This window comes from Pelodiscus sinensis, chromosome 4 (assembly GCF_049634645.1).
Source record: "Pelodiscus sinensis isolate JC-2024 chromosome 4, ASM4963464v1, whole genome shotgun sequence".
Taxonomy (NCBI): domain Eukaryota; kingdom Metazoa; phylum Chordata; order Testudines; family Trionychidae; genus Pelodiscus; species Pelodiscus sinensis.
The window spans coordinates 84,775,223-84,797,082 of NC_134714.1; the positions used below are offsets into that span (position 1 = coordinate 84,775,223).

The 21,860-nt window shown below is 46.1% G+C and overlaps 1 protein-coding gene across 7 annotated transcripts in view; it reads left to right on the plus strand.

The window, feature by feature from the left end:
• Positions 1-21,860, plus strand: part of CSTPP1 (centriolar satellite-associated tubulin polyglutamylase complex regulator 1) — a 121,813-nt gene that overhangs the window by 84,769 nt on the left and 15,184 nt on the right. For all 7 annotated transcript variants that reach the window (XM_006135342.4, XM_075927617.1, XM_006135343.4 and 4 more), the window contains one exon: positions 12,131-12,215. In XM_006135342.4, coding sequence (XP_006135404.2) covers positions 12,131-12,215 — 85 coding nt within the window. The remainder of the gene's footprint in view (positions 1-12,130; positions 12,216-21,860) is intronic.

Genomic DNA, 21,860 nt, shown 5'->3' on the forward strand with positions numbered 1-21,860 from the left:
TTTTGCAAGTCTTTAGATGGCAGAGGTATTGAAAGAGAAACGTATGCTTTGAAATTCTGCAATCCAACTCCTTCTTCCCATGCAGCAGGCATATACTGTAGGCATTTCGATAGCACTCCTTGTCAGGCTAAGGTTGAAGAATCACGACCTTGTTGCAAAGGAGAAAAAGGTGGGGAGAGCTGGTGGAACTGCAGCTGAGGCATTAACTGAAATTGTTTCACAGGTCTTTTTGGAAGCTTTCATTACTGTATATTGATAGACTGTAGGTTACCTGGATAGAAGTAATGGAGCTTTTGTGTTCTGAATTCCATAAGGCTCACCATGGTTGGTCAAAGTCACTTGTTCAAAATACTGCTAACCTGTACAGTCCTTTCACTTCTGTGCCTTTTGAGATTCTTTCCCACCGCCAGTCAAACCTCGCAGTTTCAATTCAGGATCTTCACCTCATGATTGAGGAAGATTAAACTAGTGAATACCATCTGTTTGCAGCCTGCAGTAGGACTGTGTGACCAGACGGAGGAAATCCATCTTCACATTTGCATTCCAGTAGATGGCCTCTGCTTTCTCTAGGAAGGCTCTAGGAGGAGCAAGAAAATATCCTAGTGAGCACATTCCTTTCTACTCTCAGTAGGAGACAGTCTTTTGCTCTGCAGGTTTTTATATTGCCTTCATCACATATATCTGAGCATCTTCTGTGCTTGAGAATAAATGCAAAGGAAAGTCCACAGTGATTCCCTGTCCTGTCCTCTAGAGCTTGAAATAGTGCTAGACATTTCACTTTCATTAGCACAGAGACAGTCACTGCAAAAATAGTTATATTAAAAATGTACCTATTCTTCTGAAATGCAGAAGGAAAATTCATTTACTTCCCTGTCGGATTAGGGCAAGAACTGAAAGAAAGAGATGAAAGCAAAAGAGAGATTATTAAAGAATCTCTGCCAAAAATAATCCTTTAGAAGGGGTAGCTTTACCTGGATCATTGCTTTTGTTTTGTTTTCAGTGTGAATGTATTCATGCTGCTGTGCACTCAGGATAATTCTGCATTTATAATCATTATCCTAGCTCATTGATACTTGTCACATTGTTAGCATACCCTATCCCGAGGCAGCGCAGGCCATGGCCACAGTCTTTACATTAGTTCTTGAGTCACTGAGCAATATGGCCTAATGGTTGGAGTCTACAAAATAGCAATTGAGTTGCAGGGCAGCACAGCCCAATGGCCAGAGTCTATAATGCAGCCCTTGGGAATAGGGCAACATAGCCTAATGGCTAGAGTCAAAGGAATTGGGACAGCAGCCCTGATAGAGGGATCCAGGACCATCGTGACCCAGGACTCTGTTGGGGGGAAGTGATCTGCCACTCATTCAGTGGGGATTCCAACTGCAATACACTGAGCTCACTCCGGTGGGAGATATCACTCATGCACCCTCCCTGGGGCATTTCTGGCATTGAGGTGATCCACATAGTTTCTGGGTCCTCATGCTCCACAGTGCCTTTTTCCTCCTGCAGCTCCACCAGCTCAAGAGGCTTGTTACAGTCTTCTGGGTCTCCAGCTCCCGTTGTCTGGGCTTTTGGCTGGTTCACCTTTGGAGCTCCTATAGCCAGTCTTTCTTCTCCAGCATTCAGTCCAGAGTGAGCTGTGCTAAGCACTTGTAGCATGCTCATTGTGACTTGGGGGGTGGACTTCCACTGCCTACAGTGCAGTAAGTGCTCCTGGCCCAGTGCGGGATATGCTTACCCCATCACAATATTGTTATGGGTATCATGTATTCTTTACACAGTTTACATGCTCCGTAGCTTTTGCTCCTTGTTAACTAATGATTCCTCCATCAATTTTGCCATGTACCCGATCTCACTTCTTTCATCCAGAACTCCCTCCAGTTCTACTTTCAATTTTTCTGGTTTGAGGTTAGTGTTCTTTCTTACTATTTTTTTACATCCATAAATAAAGGTTCCCAGTGCCATAGTATCTGAATGAACATCACATGGTTTGTAGTAAGAACAAATATAATTTCCCTAATATAGGGACAGATTTTGCAACATTTACTCATGTGAGTAGAAACTATTGACTGTTGATTTAGAGAGGCCCATACAAAGTACATAGACTACATTTCTTTCTCTTTCCTGCTCCTGCTCTGTAATTGTTTAAAAGAGAGATAGAGAAACATGGCCAATAGTCCGGGTACCTGGTACTACAGTGCCCGTGGATAATGGAAAAGCTGCACAGATATATTTTGCAGTTAATTCTGAAAGTGGCCAGATTCAGACTTAGTCATGTACTAGGCCTCCAGCTCCTATAGATTCACCTTTGGGTCAGATGGCTGAAGTATTCCAGATGGACAGAAGTGCGCAGATATGTATTGGCTATCTAATGTAACAAGAAACTGGGCCGTTTAGGTTATAACTGGCATCTTGAATGTCACCCCGAAGAGAATTGGAGGATAGTGCAGAATGTAGCACATAAGTGTAATGCACTCTTGGTGGTCCTCCTTACCCAGAATGTGGGGTCACTCATTCTGTACTAGCTAGGATTTCTAAGTAGCTTTCATGGGTGGGCCCTGATAGACTGTTGCAGTGAATCAGTCTCAAAGTATCCAAAGCATAAGTACTGTGGCAAGGATTCAACCCTGTATGACTCTTCAGTTGAGAGTCCTGGGGCAAGAGGAGCAGTCATCCACCGCCACCCTCAGAGATTACACAGAGAGAAATGTGTGAAACCACATGAAAGAAGAATTACTGCACTTAATGTTGTTTACATGCCATACCCAGGTCTAAAGCAGTTCTGGGTGGGATCCAAAGAATTTGAGGGCATTAGATGCTGTTGGAGTTGGCCTACCAAAACCTTTTTATTGTCAGTTCCTAGAAAAGGCAGGTTAGAGACTATCTGTTAGTTACTGAACACTTTAGGTTGAGATTTTCAAAGCAATCTGTAAGATGAGAGTCATTAATTCTAATTAAAGATGTTTGCTGAAATATGGTGAATGAAAAGAGTATGCTTCTGATCAACATAATATTTATGGCAGGAGAAGAAAAAGTGCTCTGATTGCACTATATAAATACCTTCATGGGAAAAATATTTAGTAGAAATGAGCTTTTTAATCTAGTGGAGAAAGATATAACAAGAACAAATGGCTGTAAACTGAAGCCAAAAAAATTCACATGAGAAACTAGGCAAAGATTTTTAATGGTGAGGTTGATTAACCGTTGGAACAAACTACCAGGGGAAGTGGTGGTTTTGCCATCTTTTGATGTCTTCTACTCAAGATTGGATGCCTTCTGGAAGACATGCTTTAGCCAAATTCACATTATGCTTTAGTCAAACACAAGTTATCTCCCTCAATATGGAGTAAATGGGGGAAATTTAATGTCCTGTGATATGCTAAAGATCAGAGTGGATAATCTAATGGTCCCTTCTAGCCTTAATTCTATGAGTCTGTGCATGAAGTAGATTAAGATTATAATTCAGTAATCTGGGAATTTTCAGAAATGATAAAATAGTATTTTTTATTTTATTAATGATAATGTCCACTGTGTGCTAGGCACTTTTTTATAAGCACTTAAGGAGGATGTTCCTTACTCTGAGGATATCACAGGCTTAAGACAAACAAGCAGGCAGAGGTCAGGGGAAGAGCAATAACAATAAGCAATCTACATGCATGTTAATTTGAATTACCATAGGCAGCACAGCAGAAGTGAATAATTAAGAGGAACTTAAATATGGATAGGATAGGAGCCTTGCAGTTGAACCTGGAGAGGTCATACCATGGTTAGGTACATAAAAGAAAGTATTTGAATGAAGCTGATGGACATGGACATGGAGAGCAGGAGAGTATCCCAAGAGCATGAGTGTGCCATGCAGGATGAGATGCTGTTGATTATGATGGACCAATCAGACATACTAAAGCATTGGTTGAATTTCAAGAAAAGCAACTTGAAGCTAGTCTACTTCTACAGACCCCGCAGAACTGCTTGCAAGCATCTTCCTGTTTCCAGACTCTTCCCCCCAAATATTTCAGGAGGTAGGGGCGGAGGAGTTCAGGATCCCTTCCACTCAAAACTGCGAGAGGTTCTAGGAACAAAAGGTAAACATTCAAAAACTTTTGATGGACAAAATAGGTTTGCATTCACAGATAGGTTTCTTCCTTCCCAATTTTATCACACCGCTTCACCAAGATTAAATGTATTTTCTGATCTTTCAGTTTCTTTATATTTGTGAACGAAAGTCAATGTTTTGAGAATGAAATGCTCTTTTTTTAAGTTAGGTGAGCTTGGAAGTAGTGGTGGTACAGAGAAACTAATGCAATGGAGGGGATGGCATGGAAAGGCATAATGCAGATAACCAGCACAAACTGCTGTGGGTCTTTACTGAAATGGGTTTTCAAAGCTTTCCAGAGACACAGAACTCCTTGCTGGGCTCTTCTTAGGCCTAATCTACACCAAAGCATGCAGGTTGTCTTAGCATACGCAACTTCAGCTAGGCAAAATGCGTAGCTGGACTTGGCTTACCTTAAACCAAGCCATGGTGACATCCACACAACAGGAGGCTGACAGGAACACACGCTCTCATTGGCTTCCCTTACACCTTGCAGAAGGAGTGCTGGATGCCGACAGGGGCTGCCCTCAGCATTCGATTTAGGGGTCTATACTAGATCCGCTAAATTGAATGTTAGAAGATCAACCTCTGGAGTGTCGATCTGGTAATTTTAGACATGCTGTTATTGCCTGATATTTGACTACTCAAAATTAGCTGACAACCTATCTGTCTCCATACTTCACTCCTGCAGAAACTTGTCTCCCTTGGTCTCACAGATATTATAAACCATACAATATGCAGCAATAACAGTGGGGATATTGCTTTCATTGAGGTCTAACCTAAGAAGCAAACTGTGCCAGTAATCCTTTAAATGTTCAAAGACACATTCTACTTCCATTTTGCACTTGCTAAGTCTATTGTTGAACCACTCCTTACTGTTGTCTGGATGGCCAGTCTATGGCTTCATGAGCCATGGGAACAAAGGATCCTGGGTTTCCCAGGATCACTGTTGGCATTTCAACTTCATCAGTGATTATTTTGCAATCTGGAGAGAAAATCCCTGATTGCAGCTCTCAGAATAGATTTGTGTTCCTAGAGATGCACAAATCATTCACTTTTCCTGGTCATCCAACACCGATGTCAATGAAATGCCCCTTTTGAACCATCACAATTGCAACACCATTGAAAAGTGTCATTTACGGTTTATATCAGTGGTGGGCATCCCTATCCTGGAATACCAGGGCATCCCTATCCTGGAATTAGTTACGACAATCTTGTGGCCCATTAAGATAAAGGAGGGTCACTTATGAGGCCCACTCACTAGCCCAAGTTGCCCATCGCTGGTTTATGTAGCCTTTGGGTAGCTGGTCTGATACCAAGATAGGGATATCTATGCCATCTATTGCCCCATCGCAGATAGAGAATCCCACTGAGGCAAAACCACTATTTTCTACATATTGCCCAGAGCAACTACCCTTCTTAGCAGAAGTTGATTAATAGTCCAGCACACTTGGATCACAACAGCTCCCGTGGTAGATTTACCGGCTCTGAATTGATTGCTAACTGATAAGTAGCAGTCTAGCATTGCAGGCTTCCACAGAGTGATTGCCACTTGCTCTACTATCAGAGCTAGTCTCATTTTAGTGTTACTGTGCTTCAGGGCTGAGGAAAACTCTGCACAAAGTTCCTGGAAAATGACCTCCTGCATTCAAAAGTTCTGCAGCTGCTGCTCATCATCCCATAGCCGCATAATGACGCTATCCACTAGTCAGTACTTGTTTCTTGGGACCAAAACCAGTGTTCTACCTTGTGCAGCTGCTGCACAACTGCCAGAAGCAACTGGGAATTGTTTTCTATGGCTTGCAGCAGACCTGCTTGCATGACATCACAATGTTCTGCATAGCGGCTCCTGTCTATACTGCAAGATAGTGTTGAACTGCTAATGTCTTTCAATCAAATTTAGTCAGAATTAGGGTTCTCTTAACCTCTCCCTTTTTCAGTTTGCCTTCTCATTTCCCTAGACTCTTAGGCCTACTTTCCAACTATTGTGGGAGTTATGCGTGAGCATCAAGTTCAGAGTGGACCCATGTGTTTATATACACTGACACACGCACACATACACACTTTCAAGGAGAACTATGGGTGTTTATTCTTCATTTTTTAAGTTTGTGTTTGTGTAACCTTCAGTCTCAACATGTGAGCTGCTGTTATGTTTTTGTTTGTTTGGAAAAGAATGAAGGTCAATTTTTAAAATAAGACAAATGCACATTTTGGCCCTGGTTTCTATTTATTGTATAACTGTTCTTGTCAGTGGAAAAAGTAGATTAGTTAAGTAAGGAACATTTGTAGGATGTTGGGGTTTTTTTCAGTGTTCTTATTTAAAAGAAATCTAACAGAAACAGTTCTATAATCTAATAGCTCATAAAATGTTTCAACAAAATTTTATAAATGATAAAGCGAAGGGGGAGAAATTAATCTTAAACCTTTTTAAATGTAGAGGGTTTTTTAAACACAATGGCTATGTCTACACTGGCATGATCTTGCGCCAGAGCTATGCAAATGAGGCTAAGCATGGAATATCACCAAGCCTCATTTGCATATATAATGAGCTGCCATTTTTGCAGAAGAGGCTCTTGCGCCAGAAAGAGCTGTCTACACTTCCCCTTCTTGTGCAAGAAAAACCCTCTTGCGCAATGCCGCTACGCTGATTATTTTCAGGAACAATGGCATTGTGCAAGAGGGTTTTTCTTGCGCAAGAAGGGGCAGTGTAGACAGCTCCTTCTTGCGCAAGAGCCTCTTCCGCAAAAATGGCAGCTCATTATATATGCAAATGAGGCTCCGTGATATTTCATGCTTAGCCTCATTTGCATAGCTCTGTCGCAAGGTCGTGCCAGTGTAGACATAGCCAATGTGTTTTGCTTTTTACGTTTAAGCATGGAGTCTCCTAGTTTCCATTTTTTTTTCTAGGTGATGCCAGGGAGTTGCAATTGTTACCATCTCTCATAATTGTATCATGACATTGATGCTTTTCTTAAACCCCCAGGTTCTGGAGGCAGCTGATAATAAGAATATCTCATCTTTCATTTTACAAAAGTGTCTAGCTTTCATGCTTGTGAAAAAGCTGAAAACGTGACTTTAAGTTCACCCTAGAGGTTCAGAAGGCAAAGAAAAAATCCTAAATTACTATTTTTAATATCTCATTTTTAAGCCAAACTCATAATTTTTTGGAGTTTGAGGCATGACTTTGATTGTCTGGGGTTAGCAACACTGATTATACTACAGAAAGTTGGCCTGCAGAAGCTCTCCTAACATGTAATGCTTCTTAATCCATGCTTTCAACTCCCCCTCCCCAACTGCTTTGGGTAAGCAGAGGTTTATATGAGACCAGAACCCCACAATATTTTCACTGTGGGATCACTGCCCTCCTTTTCTCCCTCTGGTTCTGCAGCTTTGGAATGTTATTGTGTTCCAGTGTAACTAAATATGGTTAACACACAAATTCTAGTATCTCTTGTTCTCTCCCTGGGTATATGGGATTTCAGAGGCCATATTAGTTTGTCGGATATGGTAGAGTGCATATGTCTGACTCCCCTGGTGTATAGGGTCAGGACTGAAGACCATGACATAGTTTGTTACTGGAATTTTGGATACAGTAATTTGTGGTACCAACCAAAAGTGGGCCTTGGGGATTCTAGTTTTTATTCATTCTGACTGGTATCTTCCTTCCTTCTTCCATCTTCTCTCTCTTTCCTCATAGCACAGCAGTGAAGACTATTTATTCAGCTGTGGCCTGGATTTGAGCCTTTGTGCTCTGGAGACAGGAAGGAGCAATGCGGTCATGGACCAAAACTGCCCTTGTTTATATTGAGTGGCCTCTTGGCAGACAATATAGGTGCAATGACAAGTGTCATTTTTCTGCATGGTACTCAGAGACCCCATTACAGTGACTAGGAAAACAGTCATCACAGCAAACTGCAGACACCTCTCACAGCCTGCGGGAATGCCTTTCCTGTGTACTGGATACCCATCTAAGTCAGTGAAACTGATATGCTCTGCTGGTCAGTCCCCTGAGATATGCCAATGCTAAGCTCCATTGCATTCCAAAAGAGTCTGCTCATACTGATCCCCATTTTTATCACTGTTTTTGGGATGCCCCCTTTCCTGGCATCAGTCTTTTTGTTTCTCAGACACCTAAGCTTCTATGCACTCTTCATTGCATTCAGCCATGACCTACATGAGACACTTGGTCCTAAACTGAAAAAATAATTTCTTCTCATTGGGAATAGGGGTCTCTAAGAATGGCCCAGATATCTTTTAGAGTGAGAGAGTTCATTCAGTTTCTTTGCCACCATGTTCCCAGGGTTCTTCTGAGCAAAGTTTCACAATTGCTTTACATTGTTCTTGATGCCTTTGTGATGCAGAAATTATGAAGCTACTGTCACTTAGCACCAAGCTTTAGGGAGAAAAAGGGGCCGAAATTATGAGCTTATTAAAGATCAGGAGAAGATTCATTCCTGCAAGTTAGAGGGCTCACTTGGGGCTTAACTAGGGCTCAGTCAGCAACTCAGGCTGCCCTCATCTGGGGGTCACTGATGCTGATATTTTCCAGTTTCTCCTGCTGGGCGGGAAACTTGGTGTTGCCACCATTCCTTGAACTTTCAAAAAAATAAACTGGTAAAAAATACAGAATTTACAAAATGGGGGTGCTTTGCTCTTACTTCCCAGTAAAGATTTTTGGCCTGCATGTGGAGAAGTATCCTATCCAAGGTTGGCAGGTGATCCTCTTGGCATCTAAGTACTAGGAATGTTAAAATGTGGTTAATTGACTAGTCGAGTAGTCAATGGAATTTCCATCGGCTATTCGACAGTCACTTCTGCATTCCTCCTTTGAAATGTACAAGACCCTCCCCGGTGGGGCTCTTGTACATTTCAAAGGAGGAATGAGGAACTCCAGGTACAGCCCGGGGCCAGCAGAAAGTTCTACTGACTCTGGTCTGCTCGTAGGTGCCTGCTTTGAAATGTACAAGAGTCCCCATTGGGGGCTCTTGTGCATTTCAAAGCCATGGAGCCTGGGTCAGCAGGGTACTCAGAGTCCCACATTGACCCCAGGCTCTTTGCTCTGCTTCATGCTTCATGGGACTCCCCAGCTGACCCTGGGTTCTGGGGAATTGTGGCTCGGAACCCAGGGTTAGGTAGGGATTCCGTAGCTGATCCCAGACTCCAGAGCCCTGTGGTTTTTTTTAAAGGGGCAGTGCCACTGCACAGCTGAGCCACGGATTAGCTGTGCAGCAGCAGCAGCTACCCCTTTGAAACGCTGCCTTGGGGTTTCACAGTGGTAGCGCTGCACAGCTGAGCCAGGGATCAGCTGTGCGGCACTGTCGCTTTGAAGTACCCTTCCTCCCCCTCTTTGCTGCCGCTATCTCATAGAGGCTGCAGAGGGAGTGGGGAATCAACTAGTCAACAGACTATCTGATAAGCAAATGCCTAGGCTTATTAGGTAGTCAACTAGTCATTTACATCTCTACTAATATCTGAAATACCATAGAGCAAAAGAAAATATGTAGCATGGTACAAGATGTTGTAAATGAGAGGACTTTAAGTGAAGGAAAATTCAGGTTGAATATTAGGTAAAGCTTTCAATCTATTTTGATTGTGAAATAGTCTTTCCAGAGAAGAGATGGGAATTCCTTTGTTAGAATTATTTAAAACTAGACTGAACCAAGCACTAAGAACAGTCTCTAGAAACCAGTTCTGACCTGGTCACTGGGGAATGAGGATGAACTAGATCTTTCCACATCTAACTTCTTTGATTCTCTGCGCTCTGTCATGTATGCTGAGTCCACTAGAAATTATCTTATGAAGCCCTGATACACTTTTGGGCAAGTTCCATGCTAGTGTAAATAGGTATAGCTCTAGTGAAGTTAGTGGGGGCAGCTGAGAATTTGTCCCTCTCTGTTCGTTAACAGAAGACAGGCAAGGAACTGGATATGGTCAGAAGATGCCGGGAGCCATATGCTCATCTTTCCTATTTGCAGTAACTGGTATCTTCCCATTCACCCATTCTAAGGTGAAAATGCTCAGTTCCCATGAAGTACCTCCCATGATGAAATTAGCAAATATTCTAATAGAAAATCCAAATCACTCCATGGAATGTTATGATTAACCTGCACTCAGAAATACTTTCATGGAAGCACTAAGCAATGTCTGTCTTGGAGCTTGAAGTGGAAACCATTGGAATCTCTGTGGGGTATAGACAGGTTATACAAAAGCAGCCACAGCTCTCTTCCTTGCTTTCTCTGACTGCATGGGTTACTGCAGTTCCCAAGAATATATTACATTCTGCTTAGTATTCTTAACTCTATTGGAAGCATATAACCTCTCACATATATATATACCTCCCTGGCATAGCTTCACAATGCCAGGCAGAAAATGTCTGCCTTTCTTGGCTCATAGCATGTCTCTGATTGTAGATCTGGCCATTGCAGTCACAGAGAGAAAGTGTCTCTCTTTGATACTTGAAGGAGCTGCTTTGTGGAAGGAATCTGAAGCTGGTGCCCTTTCTTCAGTGCTACACAGGGAAGTCTCTATACCCTGGGGGCATTGCATATTTTACCCCTGAGAAAAGTCAGCATATAACTTGGCTCTCTACTGACCCTGAATAGTAGATGCAGAGGAGTTATGATAGCACCAGCCAGCCTTTCTTATCAAGAAATGGACTCTAAAATTGGGAAGAAAAACGAGAATTCTGTTAGGACAAACCATTACCCCTAGTAAGGGGAAGCTAAATGAAAAGGTTGGCATCTGAGTTTGCTGAGATTCCCTCGGCCATGTGGCTTTCTTGAACATAGGAAAAGATCCATTCAGCTGCCTGGGGCACTGCAGTGAAACCACTTCTGTTTCTTTGATGTCCAGTGAATCCGTACATTTTTTTCCCTTAGTCTCTCTCTTGTTCTTGCAATGCTGTCAAGCTTGTAGAGCCTTTGATGAGGGAGCTTGGGGCCATCATCAGGAATAAGGGAGAGGCCATTTATTAGAAATTGCAGCAGATGAATATTTGGATGAGTTTTGTGGGCTACAGAGGTCTTACAGCTAACTGTAGTAAAAGAGCCCAAGACCTATACTACAGTACCAGTACCTTTGCCCTTTGGATTCCCTTTCTGACTGCTGCTTGGCTTTAATTGTACTACTGGCTTTTTCTTCCATACTTTGCATACTTCTGTAAGTAGAAATACTGCAAAATTGCTGTTGTTCAGCTAGTCCTCTTAACTTTAGTCCACAGCCTTTTGGACTGTGAACATACAATCATGTAGAGCTTTGACATCATTGTGTTTCCATTCCCTTGAGATCCTATAAACCTCCTTGAGATTCACCTCTCTCAATCGCCTTCTGCTGAACCACAGAGGCCATTTTTTACCAGTGTCTCTCAAAGCAGCTCCTTAGAACATGAATCATTTGGTTGCCCTTCTTGTATATTTTGGATCTTTGCTCTATGCTTCCTATAATAGTGACCAGATTTGAACATGCTATTCTAAAAGAAGCTATCCAGCTGCATTATCGGATGCCAAAATAATAATGTCTGTGGGTTTATATTCCATAGCCATCCATCTGCAGCCCAAGACCTTGTTTACCTTTGTTACTGCTGCCAGATGTTCTGTGGATGGTTTTCAGGCATGCTGTGGTGAATGATGCCATGCCAGTGAATTTCAGCAAATTTAAGCAGCTTTGAAATGTTCTCTTTTCCCAACAGTTATATAGAAGTTAAATGAACTTGGGTTGACACTTTGAGCGTTTCCTGCATCGGTACCCCCTTTTTACCCTGAATTACTTACTTCCTGTTACCAGTTCTGTCTGCAGGATTCGCTTCTGTAGCTCTTGCCTTTCGCGATGCCTCTTCCTGACTGCTTTCCTGGAAACTCCATCTAAAAGGCATTTCTCCATAAATAAGGGGAATTCTTTTGTCCTTAATACTAGCTTTACCAATCTTGACTCCTGAAGAGAATAAGAGCAGATGTATTGCCGGTGCATGGAGGGAGGGAGAGAGGAAAAGGGACAATCTCAGAAAAGATTGTGATGTTCTCCTGTCTGTGTCTGCTGTAGATTTGCTGACAGCGAAGGAGTACCACTGTCTGCTTCAGCTGCTCTGCCCTGACTTCCCAATGGAACTTACTCAGAAGGCTGCAAGGTGGGTCTTCATCCATTCATTTCCCAGTAAGTAGATCAGCCCCTACAATGCTTTCGACCCTGGCACTGAAAGAATTAAAATGTGAGTAAGGCCATTTAGACTATGTCTATGCTGCTGCTGGAGGTATAATTTCCAACTCAACTAAAAGTGCTCGATAGCACATGCCACCGCAACTCCACTGGGTTTTTTGGGGGATTTTTCTGTATCTAAGCTAGTGTGTGTACATCTGCCCAAACTGGAAATTACAACTTAACTACAGTGTATAGACATACCCTTAGAGAAAAAGCTGGAGTGCTTTTAGGGCACCAAGATTTGCTATTGTGAAGGGGGACTTTGCTTAGCAAATAAGAAGTGTTCATTTGTTATGATATAGTAGGAACGAAATACCAGTGTGATGCTAATATAGCAACATTTCCATCAGAAATGGCACTTTGTCTACCCTCAGAAAATAAGTTGCATATAAAGCAGTGGTAACCATCACATTTTAAATAACACAATTTAAAATATTATTGTAGAAGGTATTTAACATCTTTAAAAATGTGTTTCCGACCCTTCTTAGGTTGATCACAACCAGGTACAGATTATACTAACCCTATGGTATCCAACCAGTTCCGAAGCGAACTAGCTATACTCAAAAAAACAACAAATGGTTTGATAGCACTTTATCGATTAACAAAACATGTAGATGGTATCATGAGCTTTCATGGGCACAATCCACTTCTTCAGATGACCAGTCATCAGATGACTGGAGCCATACTCAAACGGCAAAATAGCCACATGTGACTAGTGGCTAGCATATTGGACACCATGGTTAGGGTTGCCAGGTGTCTGGTATTGACCTGGACAGTCCGGTATTTTTGCCTCCTGTCCAGTAAAAAAATTCAGAAAATACCAGACACCTAAAATGTCCAGTATTTTCTGATTTTTTTTCCCTGCCAGGAGGCGAAAATACCAGACACCTGGCAACCCTATGACACACTCAGCAACCAGTTACAGGTCCCCCCCAAGACAGCCCTCACCTCCTCGCTTACCTGGTTCCACAGGGGCTTGTCTTGTGGCTGAAACGGAAAACCAAAATGTCTGCCAGCAAAAAACCTCTTAAAGGGGCCATGTTGAGTTTTTTTGTTTGTTTGTTTGTTTGTTTTGCTTAATAACTGCTGTTGGGGTCCTTTTTTTTTTTTTTTTTGGTCTCCCCCCCTTTTTTTTTCCTCAACAGAATTTTTTTCCCAGTGGTTTTTTTTGGGGGGTGGGGGGGGGAGTGGGGAGAGGTGTTCGGTATTTTTGGTTAAACCATCTGGCAACCCTAACAATGGTACTAAACCTTTTTTACAATAATGTTTTAAATCATGTCTGTTAGAAGCATGTTAACCAATCTGTTTTAAAACAGTTTATTTTATACCCTAGACTAGCTTTGAAGCTGGGAGGTTGTTCAGGACATTGATAATATCATATGGAGCTCTCTACCTCTCAGTCACTGGTTCCAACTCAGCCCAAATTATTGGTTTATTAATCATCTGATGGCAAGGATGGTCTTTCTAGGTGAAATAAGGTGGGGGCTTCAGTCCAGATCCCAGAGAGCACATCTACATGCCAACAATAAGGTCAAAGAAATAAATGGTCTCTTTGCTGGCTGTAATAGTGTCAGGAGACTGAACTCTCTTCCAGCCTTTCCAGAGCCTAGCATAGGCACACTGGCAGGAAGGCTGCTGCCTACATGTCTGCTATTCCTGTCTATATGTCAGTCTAGCACCTTTCACCAGCATCATATTCCAATGGAAATATATATATAAACAAGAGAGAGAGATGTGTATTCTGCCAATAATTCCATATTTTGAGTGGTTCCCAGAGTGTCTGTCACAACTGATGTGCAGTTAATGCTGTGTTAGCTCAGTTCAAACTAGAGGTAGAGCAACACTACTTCTTCTAGCTTGCTGGTGAGGAATCCTGGGTTTCCTGGCTCTCATTAATGTAGGTCCCTGTCCTGCAGCATTACACCAAGATGAACACTAACCCTAGAGCAGGGGTTCTCAAAATATGATCCATGGACCAGTGGTGCTCCTTGACCATATTGCAGGTAAGTCACAGGCTCAGGACTTGCCCTTCCCACCACAGTGGGGAGCTGGCCCTGATGCTCCAGCCCCCGGCCCTCCCCCTGTGAGGCTGAAGTGCCAGTACTGGCTTCTCACTGCAGGGCAGAGGGGCGCAAGCCTCTGGGCCAGATCCCGCTTGCTTGGAAGGAAGCAGTTCTGTGTGCTGTCTTTCCCTGCCCCCAGCTGGGGGAATGGCAGAGCATGAAACTGCTCCTCTGGAAGTTTTTCCCGCTGCTTCCATTGGCTGGAATCATGGTGAATGGGAGCAGTGGGGGTGGTGTCTAAGAGTGGTAGGAGGCACAGAGCCAGGTGAGCACCCTCTGATCTCCCTCATGCCCAGACCCTGCACCTCCATCGCCCTCCTGCAGCCTCCCTCCCAGACTCCACGCTCCCAGCCCGCTCCTGCACCCATTTTTGTCATCATGAGTGGTTGGCTGGTGGTCCGCAGAAAGGTCTGCATTGAGTGGGGTGGGCTGTGGGCCAAAAAGTTTGAAAAGCAAGGACATATCTGTTGTTGCCTTACATGGAAGTGCAAAAGCATTGTCCTGTGCAGAGGCATGTATTCACCAGATTCCAGTTGAGCTGAGCAGGGATTTGGGACAGGGCATAAAAGGGAGATTTCAATGTGTCTACACATGTTATGATGTTTGCAAAAAGGAATTTAATCCACAAGGCTGTTATAAACTAGAGGCCCTATTCAGGGGCAGGCTTCCCATAACTGCACTGTTGTGCGTATGTCTTAGAGACAGACAAGCTGGTGTTTGTGAACAGGTGTGCAAGAGAAATAAGATCTCTGTCTGAGGCACCAAGGCTCAGGTGGAGATGACCTCACTTCCTTCCTAGCTAGAGAATGACACATATACATTAATATTATTTTGTTGTTACACACTAATCTAGCTAAGTGAGGGTAATAAAACTTGATTTGAATCTAAAACCAACTTCCTTTTTCCTCCCCATCTGCATCTCTCTGTCCCTTTTTTGTGTTTGTCTGAATTTCCCTCTAGTTATGTCACTCTATTCACTCCCTGTTTAGCTTCCCTGGTTAAAAAAAACTAGTTTCAGTGGGACAAAGTGGGTGAGGCACTATCTTTTTTGGACCAACTTCTGTTGGTGAGAGAGAAAAGCTTTTGAGCGTAGATGGAGCTCTTCATGTCTGGGAAACTAATTCAAAGTGTCACTGCTAAATAAGCTCATCTCTCTTGTCAATAGAAGTTTGTCTAATAAAAGATATTACCTCACCCACCTTCTCTCTCTAATATCATGAGACTGGCACATCTACAGCTATACTGCATACAGATTTCACAGGGTTATTTCTCCTATCCCGTTTGATTGATTATATAGAGCAGTGGTCCCCAACCAGTCGAGGTTGCCAGGCGCCAGGGGGCGTGGCTGTTTGCCCACCGGGCGCCAGGGGGTGGGGACACTTGCGCGCCCGGGGGCGGCCCCCCCCATAGCCACATGCCCGGGGGCGGGGCCCCCGCATAGCCACGCGCCCGGGGCCGGTGCCCCCTCCAAGGGCCGTGCACCCGGGGCCGGCGCTTCCCCCCGCAAGCGCCGCGCGCCCGAGGCCGGCGCTCCCCCCCGCAAGCGCCGTGCGCCCAGGGCCGGTGCTCCCCCCACCAAGCGCCGCGCACCTGGGGCCGGCGCTCCCCCCGCCAAGCGCCGCGCACCCGGGGCCGGCACTCTCCCCCCCAAGCGCTGCGCGCCCGGGGCCAGCGCCCCCTGCAAGCGCCCCGCGCCCAGAGCGCAGGCAGCCAATCCGCGGCGCTCCCGGGTCCAGTGCTCACCACGGATATAGAGGGTGTAAGTGTCACATACACACCTATGAGATTGCCCCTATTCACAGTCTCAGCATCCAGACATCTCAGTTATTGCTTTGCTTCAAGAAGAGGACGGAATACAGCAGTGGTGGTGGCAATAACAGCACTCATTTTTAAAGCTTGGGACTATGAAATAACAGGCTCTGTTAGTAAGAGAAAAATCTCATGGTAACCTCATAGCTGCATGGCTGAGATGAGCTCATGACACTGCATGCTCCACTCTCCAGGAGCTGTTGCTATGCACTGATAACAAATACTGGAAGGGAAAGAGATCGGGAAATGTCAGGGCAGCAGAACAGAGGGTATGTCTACTCTTGCCCCTTACTTCGAAGTAGGGAGGCAAATGAAGCATACCGAAGTTGCAAATCAAGCCCGGGATTTAAATATCCTGCGCTTGCTTTGCATGTTCCCGGCTGGTCGCCATTTTAGAAATTCACTATCCCAGAGTAACTGCTCGCGTCTACATGCAGCAGTGAAACGGGAGTCCGATTTAAAGCCCCTAATTCGAATTAGCTAGTAAACCCCATTGCAGGAAGAATACCAGCTAATTCGAGTTAGGGCTTTAAATTGGACTTTCGTTTCACTGCCACGTGTAAACTCACCCGAGCTGTTACTCCGGGATAGTGAATTTCTAAAATGGCGACTGGCCGGGAACATACAAATCAAGCGTGGGATATTTAAATCCCGGGCTTGATTTGAAACTTTGGTACGCTTTATTTGCCTCCCTACTTCAAAGTAGGGGGCTAGTATAAACATACCCAGAGGCAACAACAATACAGGTTCTATTAGCACCAAAGCACCGGAGTACAGTTCTTCTTGTTAAGGTGCAGTGCACAACCAAGGCAGAACCAGACTAGAGGCTATGGACTTTAGTCAGATTCCTTGGATGTCCTGGTGCTCTGCAGGGTTGAAGGATTTTGTCTTTAAAGGTGCTGTCTAGTTTGCAGAGTCTTTGAGTTGGAAATGTGTAGAGATCGTGAACTTACCCTTCCCCTCACGAAAGAGAGATACCAAAATCTATGTTTAATTTTAAAAAAAAGTCTCAGTTTTTGTTGTTTTTATATTTTAGGATGCTCTATTTATTTTAAGCTTTTAACAGAAGAAAGCATACCTAACCCCATGATATTCTCTGCCTTAGGTAAACTTGGTATGTCTAAACTGCAATTTAAGCCCAGGGTTATCAGAACTCAAGTTAGCAGACTTTGAGTTTGTTAACTTAGGACTTGAGGTTCTACATTCATTTGAACTCCAGGTTAGGAATTGTTGAACCCTAGGTCCCAACTGAGGCTCTAGTGTTTGTCCTGCATTATTCAGGGCTGAGTCTAACCACCTATGGGTATATCTCCACAGCAAAGTTATTTCAAAATAACTTTACTAGCATCTACACAGCCAAACCGCTATTTCGAAATTAAATCGAAATAGTGGAGTGCTTATTTCGAATTTGGTAAACCTCATTCCACGAGGAATAATGCCAAATTCGAAATAGCTAAATCAAAATAAGCGGTGTGTAGATGCTTATTTTGAAATAGGGGGCCTCCAGACCTTCCCAGGGTTCCCTGGTGGCCACTCTGGGCCAAACCAGGAAAACTCTTCTGCTCCCTCCCTCCATCCCAGAGCCCTTAAAGGGGTAGACTCTGGCCATAGTGCCTGTGTCAGCTGCAAGCATGCCAGCACAGAGCCAGCAGTCGCTGCCCCGGCCCAGCATGAGCCAGCAACCCACTGACACCCAGCCCTCCACCACTCCCCAGGAGCAGGCTGGCAGCTCCCAGGAGCCTGCCAGGGGCCACAAAAGGTGGGCACCTTCCTAGTCCATTGCGGAGATCATGGACCTGATTGAGGTTTGGGGGAAGACCTCCAGTGTCCATGATCTCCGTACTAGATGCAGAAACGCGGCCGTCTACAGGCGGATGGCTGACAGCCTGGCCACCAAAGGCCACATGCGCACCCAGGAGCAGATGTACATGAAAATCAAAGAGCTGTGGCAGGCAACTCCCAACCAGGGGCTGACCCAGACCCATGCCCCTATTATGATGCCCTGGACCGCATCCTGGGGGGTCAGATAGTCCGTGCCCCCAAGGTGGTCATCGACCCTGGTGCAAAGGGCCCTGAGCAGGGCATGGAAGAGGAGAAGGAGGAGGACGACGACAGCCAGGAGTCGCAGGAGCCCGGTGAGAGTGTGGCACTCACCCAGGACCCCCGAGGCATCACAGCCGCCATGTCATCGGTGTCATCTGAGGCCGGGGAGGCCTCGACATGTGAGTGCCATCACTGTCCCCTTATGTGGAGCGGTGGTGGGGAGGGAGACCAGGGACTGCGTATGTGGGCCTTGCTGACCACGGAGCATACAGCAACCTGTGCATATGCCATGCCACCCTGGGCATGTGGCCCCGGCTGGCTGCCACACAGGGGCCCTGGCCTGTTACTCACACGCGTGTATGTATGAAGGCACATGACATGCTCCTGACCCGAGGGGGGGACACTGCATGATGTCCTCCCTCCACAAGCCCCCTCTATGCAGAGGCAGGGCACATCTTCCCTCCCCTCCCACCCCCACACTATATACAGCATAGGGGCATGGGTGCAGTCCCAGGCCAGCTCACACTCCCAGGGATAGCAGGATATGCCAAACATGGCCTGTGTGCAAGCACATCGGCTCTGATGGTATGGAGACCTGCTGTCCTCGCCTTGCAGAGAGGGGCTGTGCTTCCCCCACTGTGTCCTCAGGGAGACCCGACCACTTCTCTTGTTTCTCCACAGCCGCAGCAGCTGCGAGTGCAGGGCACACCACCCCGGCCAGGACATCCTCCCGCCCCCGGGCCAGTAGGCTGACCAGGAAGAGTACCAGCAGCAGCACTCGGGGCTGCTGCCAAGGCCGGTCTGCATCCTGGAGCACTGGGTGCATGAAGACATTCAGCTGCGGCGGGAGAGCTGGTGGGAGCTGCTTGCCCAGGGCTGTGCCATCTGTGACCACCTGCAGACCCTGGTGCAGAGATTGGTGCCTCCTGCCGCTCCAGCCCCTCCTGCCACCCCATCTATCACTCCTCCTCCCCCCACTCCTGCTCCCCCTCCCGCCTCTTCCTCATCACCCACCCTCCATACCCGCTCCCCACCGGGGATGCCAAGGCCTCCCACATCCGCAGTGCTGGGAGACAGGTGGACCAGCAAGACCCCCAACCTTGAACTTCTCCTCCCTCTTCCTCCCCTTGCCTCCCCCTTCCAGCTCCCTCCTCCCAGCTTTACCTCTCTCACCTCCCCTCTCCTGCCCTCATTTCCCCTCCCAACCCAGTTATGTTCAATAAACAGAATTTGTTTTTGGCAACACACATGGTGTGGTGGAAAAGTCCCAGCGTGCAGCCTCTGGCACATGGAGGAGTTGCGGTACACCCGAGTGTCGTGTGCTTTGCCAGACCAGCCCACATTAATATCCAGGAAGCGGCCCCGGTGGTCAGACACAGCCTGCAGTCTGACCGAGAAGTATCCTTTCTGGTTTATGTACAGGGAGGCCTGGTGGTCTGGGGCACGGATTGGGATGTGCATCCCATCGATTGCCCCCTGCAGTTGGGGAAGCCCAGGACACCAAAGCCCTCGATGACCGCGTCCACATCAGTGAGGCAAATGACTCTGCGGAGCAGCACTCTAATGATGGCCTTGACTACCTGCAGTGGGATACACAAAACTGAGTCTCACTGGGGTGCCAGGGTAGCCAAGAGTGCTCCTTCCCCGCCACTACCCTGCACCCCCACTCCTCAGGAGCAACCCCCCCCCCTGCAATCCTGACCACCACGGGCAGTCCATAGTGTGGCTGAGATAGAAGAAACCCTCTTGGGGAGGGGACTTGCACCACCTCCCCCCCTTTTCCCTGGGGCAGCCCATCCCCTCCTTGCCCCTACCCCCAAGCACAGTGGCTGGAGACTGCCATACCTGCATGAGCACTGCTCCAACAGTGAATCTCCCCACGCCGAATTGGTTCCCCATGGATCGGTAGCTATCCAGCGTGGAGAGCTTCCAGAGGGCAATGTCCACATGCTTTCTGGAGGGGAATGGTGGGCCTCATGTGCATGTCCCATCGATGCAGAGCAGGGGCGAGCCACTCACAGAGCTCACAGAAGGTGTCCTTCATCTTGAAGTTCTGGGTCCATTGTTGGTCTCCCCAGCACTCCAGGACGATGTGGTCCCACCAGGCACTGTTGGTGTCTAGATTCCAGATGCGACAGAGCACGCTGATGTCCAGGTGCTGCTGCTGCTCCTCCTCCTCCTCCTCCTCATCCCCCAGGAGGGTCTAGAAGAGGGCCTGGGGGTTGGGCTGCAGCAGATGCTGCGAGGCAGGCTCCAGCAATTGCTGCCAGGCTTGCAGTAAGACATCCAAAATGAGCTCCAGAGTGCCTAGGGGCAGCTCTGGCTCCATGGTCCCAAGTACTGTGGTGTCCCGAGTCAGGGCAACCAAAGCAGGCAGAGATAAATATGGTTTGCTGTCCCCCAGCAAGGTAGGGAAAGCTGAGAACCGGCTATCCGGAGGGGGTCCCTTTAAGCACAAGCCTCAGATAGCCTCAGGCAGCAGCCACACAAAGTAACTAGTGACCTGATGCCCTGCTGGAACTGGTTTCAGCTGGCCTTAAATGTGATTCAGCGTCCAATCAGTGTGGACGCACTATTTCGAAATAGCAAAATGCTATTTCGAAATGCATTTTGTGTGTAGACGCATTATTTCGAAATATCTTATTTTGAATTAACTATTTCAAAATAAGATATTTCAAAATAACGCTGTAGTGTAGACATACCCTATATCTTAGACTCCCTATATCCCTTCCAAAATATGACTGCTCTGGCTCTTTGTTTATGCTGCAGTGTGGGAAAACTTGACTCTGAACACAAAGGGAACAAAGAAAGTTGACTGTGGGATTATGGTATACTTTAGGTGGACTCCCAGCGCATGAGTTCAGTGGGGCTACATTTACACTGCAAAGCAATAGGGCTTGAACTGTGTGTCCCAGATTGACTCAGGCTCAGACCGCCTACCCCAAGGGGTACCTGGAATCCTGGGTCCAAGCCCTGGGTTAGCACAGTTTTGTGTAAATAGAAGGGGTATTAGGGTTGATCCTGAATTTGAACCCTGAGTTTACACTACAGTGTAGACCAACCACTATGCCTGCTAGTCTTTAATAGCAGCAAAGATAAGTGAACAGTCAAAACTACCCTTTCTGACAGTCTGGGCTAGAACACTTCCTGGGTCCTCTTCTGAGATTCTTCCTATAGTCAGCAGGTCAGAGAGTTCCTTCATGGGCAGAGTAACAAGGCCCTCCCACCTAACAAATCCATCTGAACCTTGACAGCTTGGTACATCTATCAGAGGGTCCCTCAGCTGGAGGCACTTTTCTTCACTCTGCCAAAGAGTTTGTTCCCTTGAACTTTATTATTATGGTGGTTATTCACTGAAGGCCAGATTCACAAAACTAGGGTCTTAACTTCCATGGGAATTAGGCACTTAAAATCTGAGGATCTGAACCTGAGTGCCCTAAAGTGTGCAAAGTAGCCACCCACACATGTAAAAAGCCCTGAAGAGGTTACAGTCTAGTTCAGACAACAGGAAAGAGATAATGAAGAACCCCTCAAAATAACTCCCAACTCGAGTCTCTTTCTCAGAGGGTCAGGCTTGTCCCTAAATTCAGGGCATGATGCCTGGGTTGTAGACTCATTGTGGCTGGGATTCTCCTCTCATCAAGCATGTTAGGAGAGAT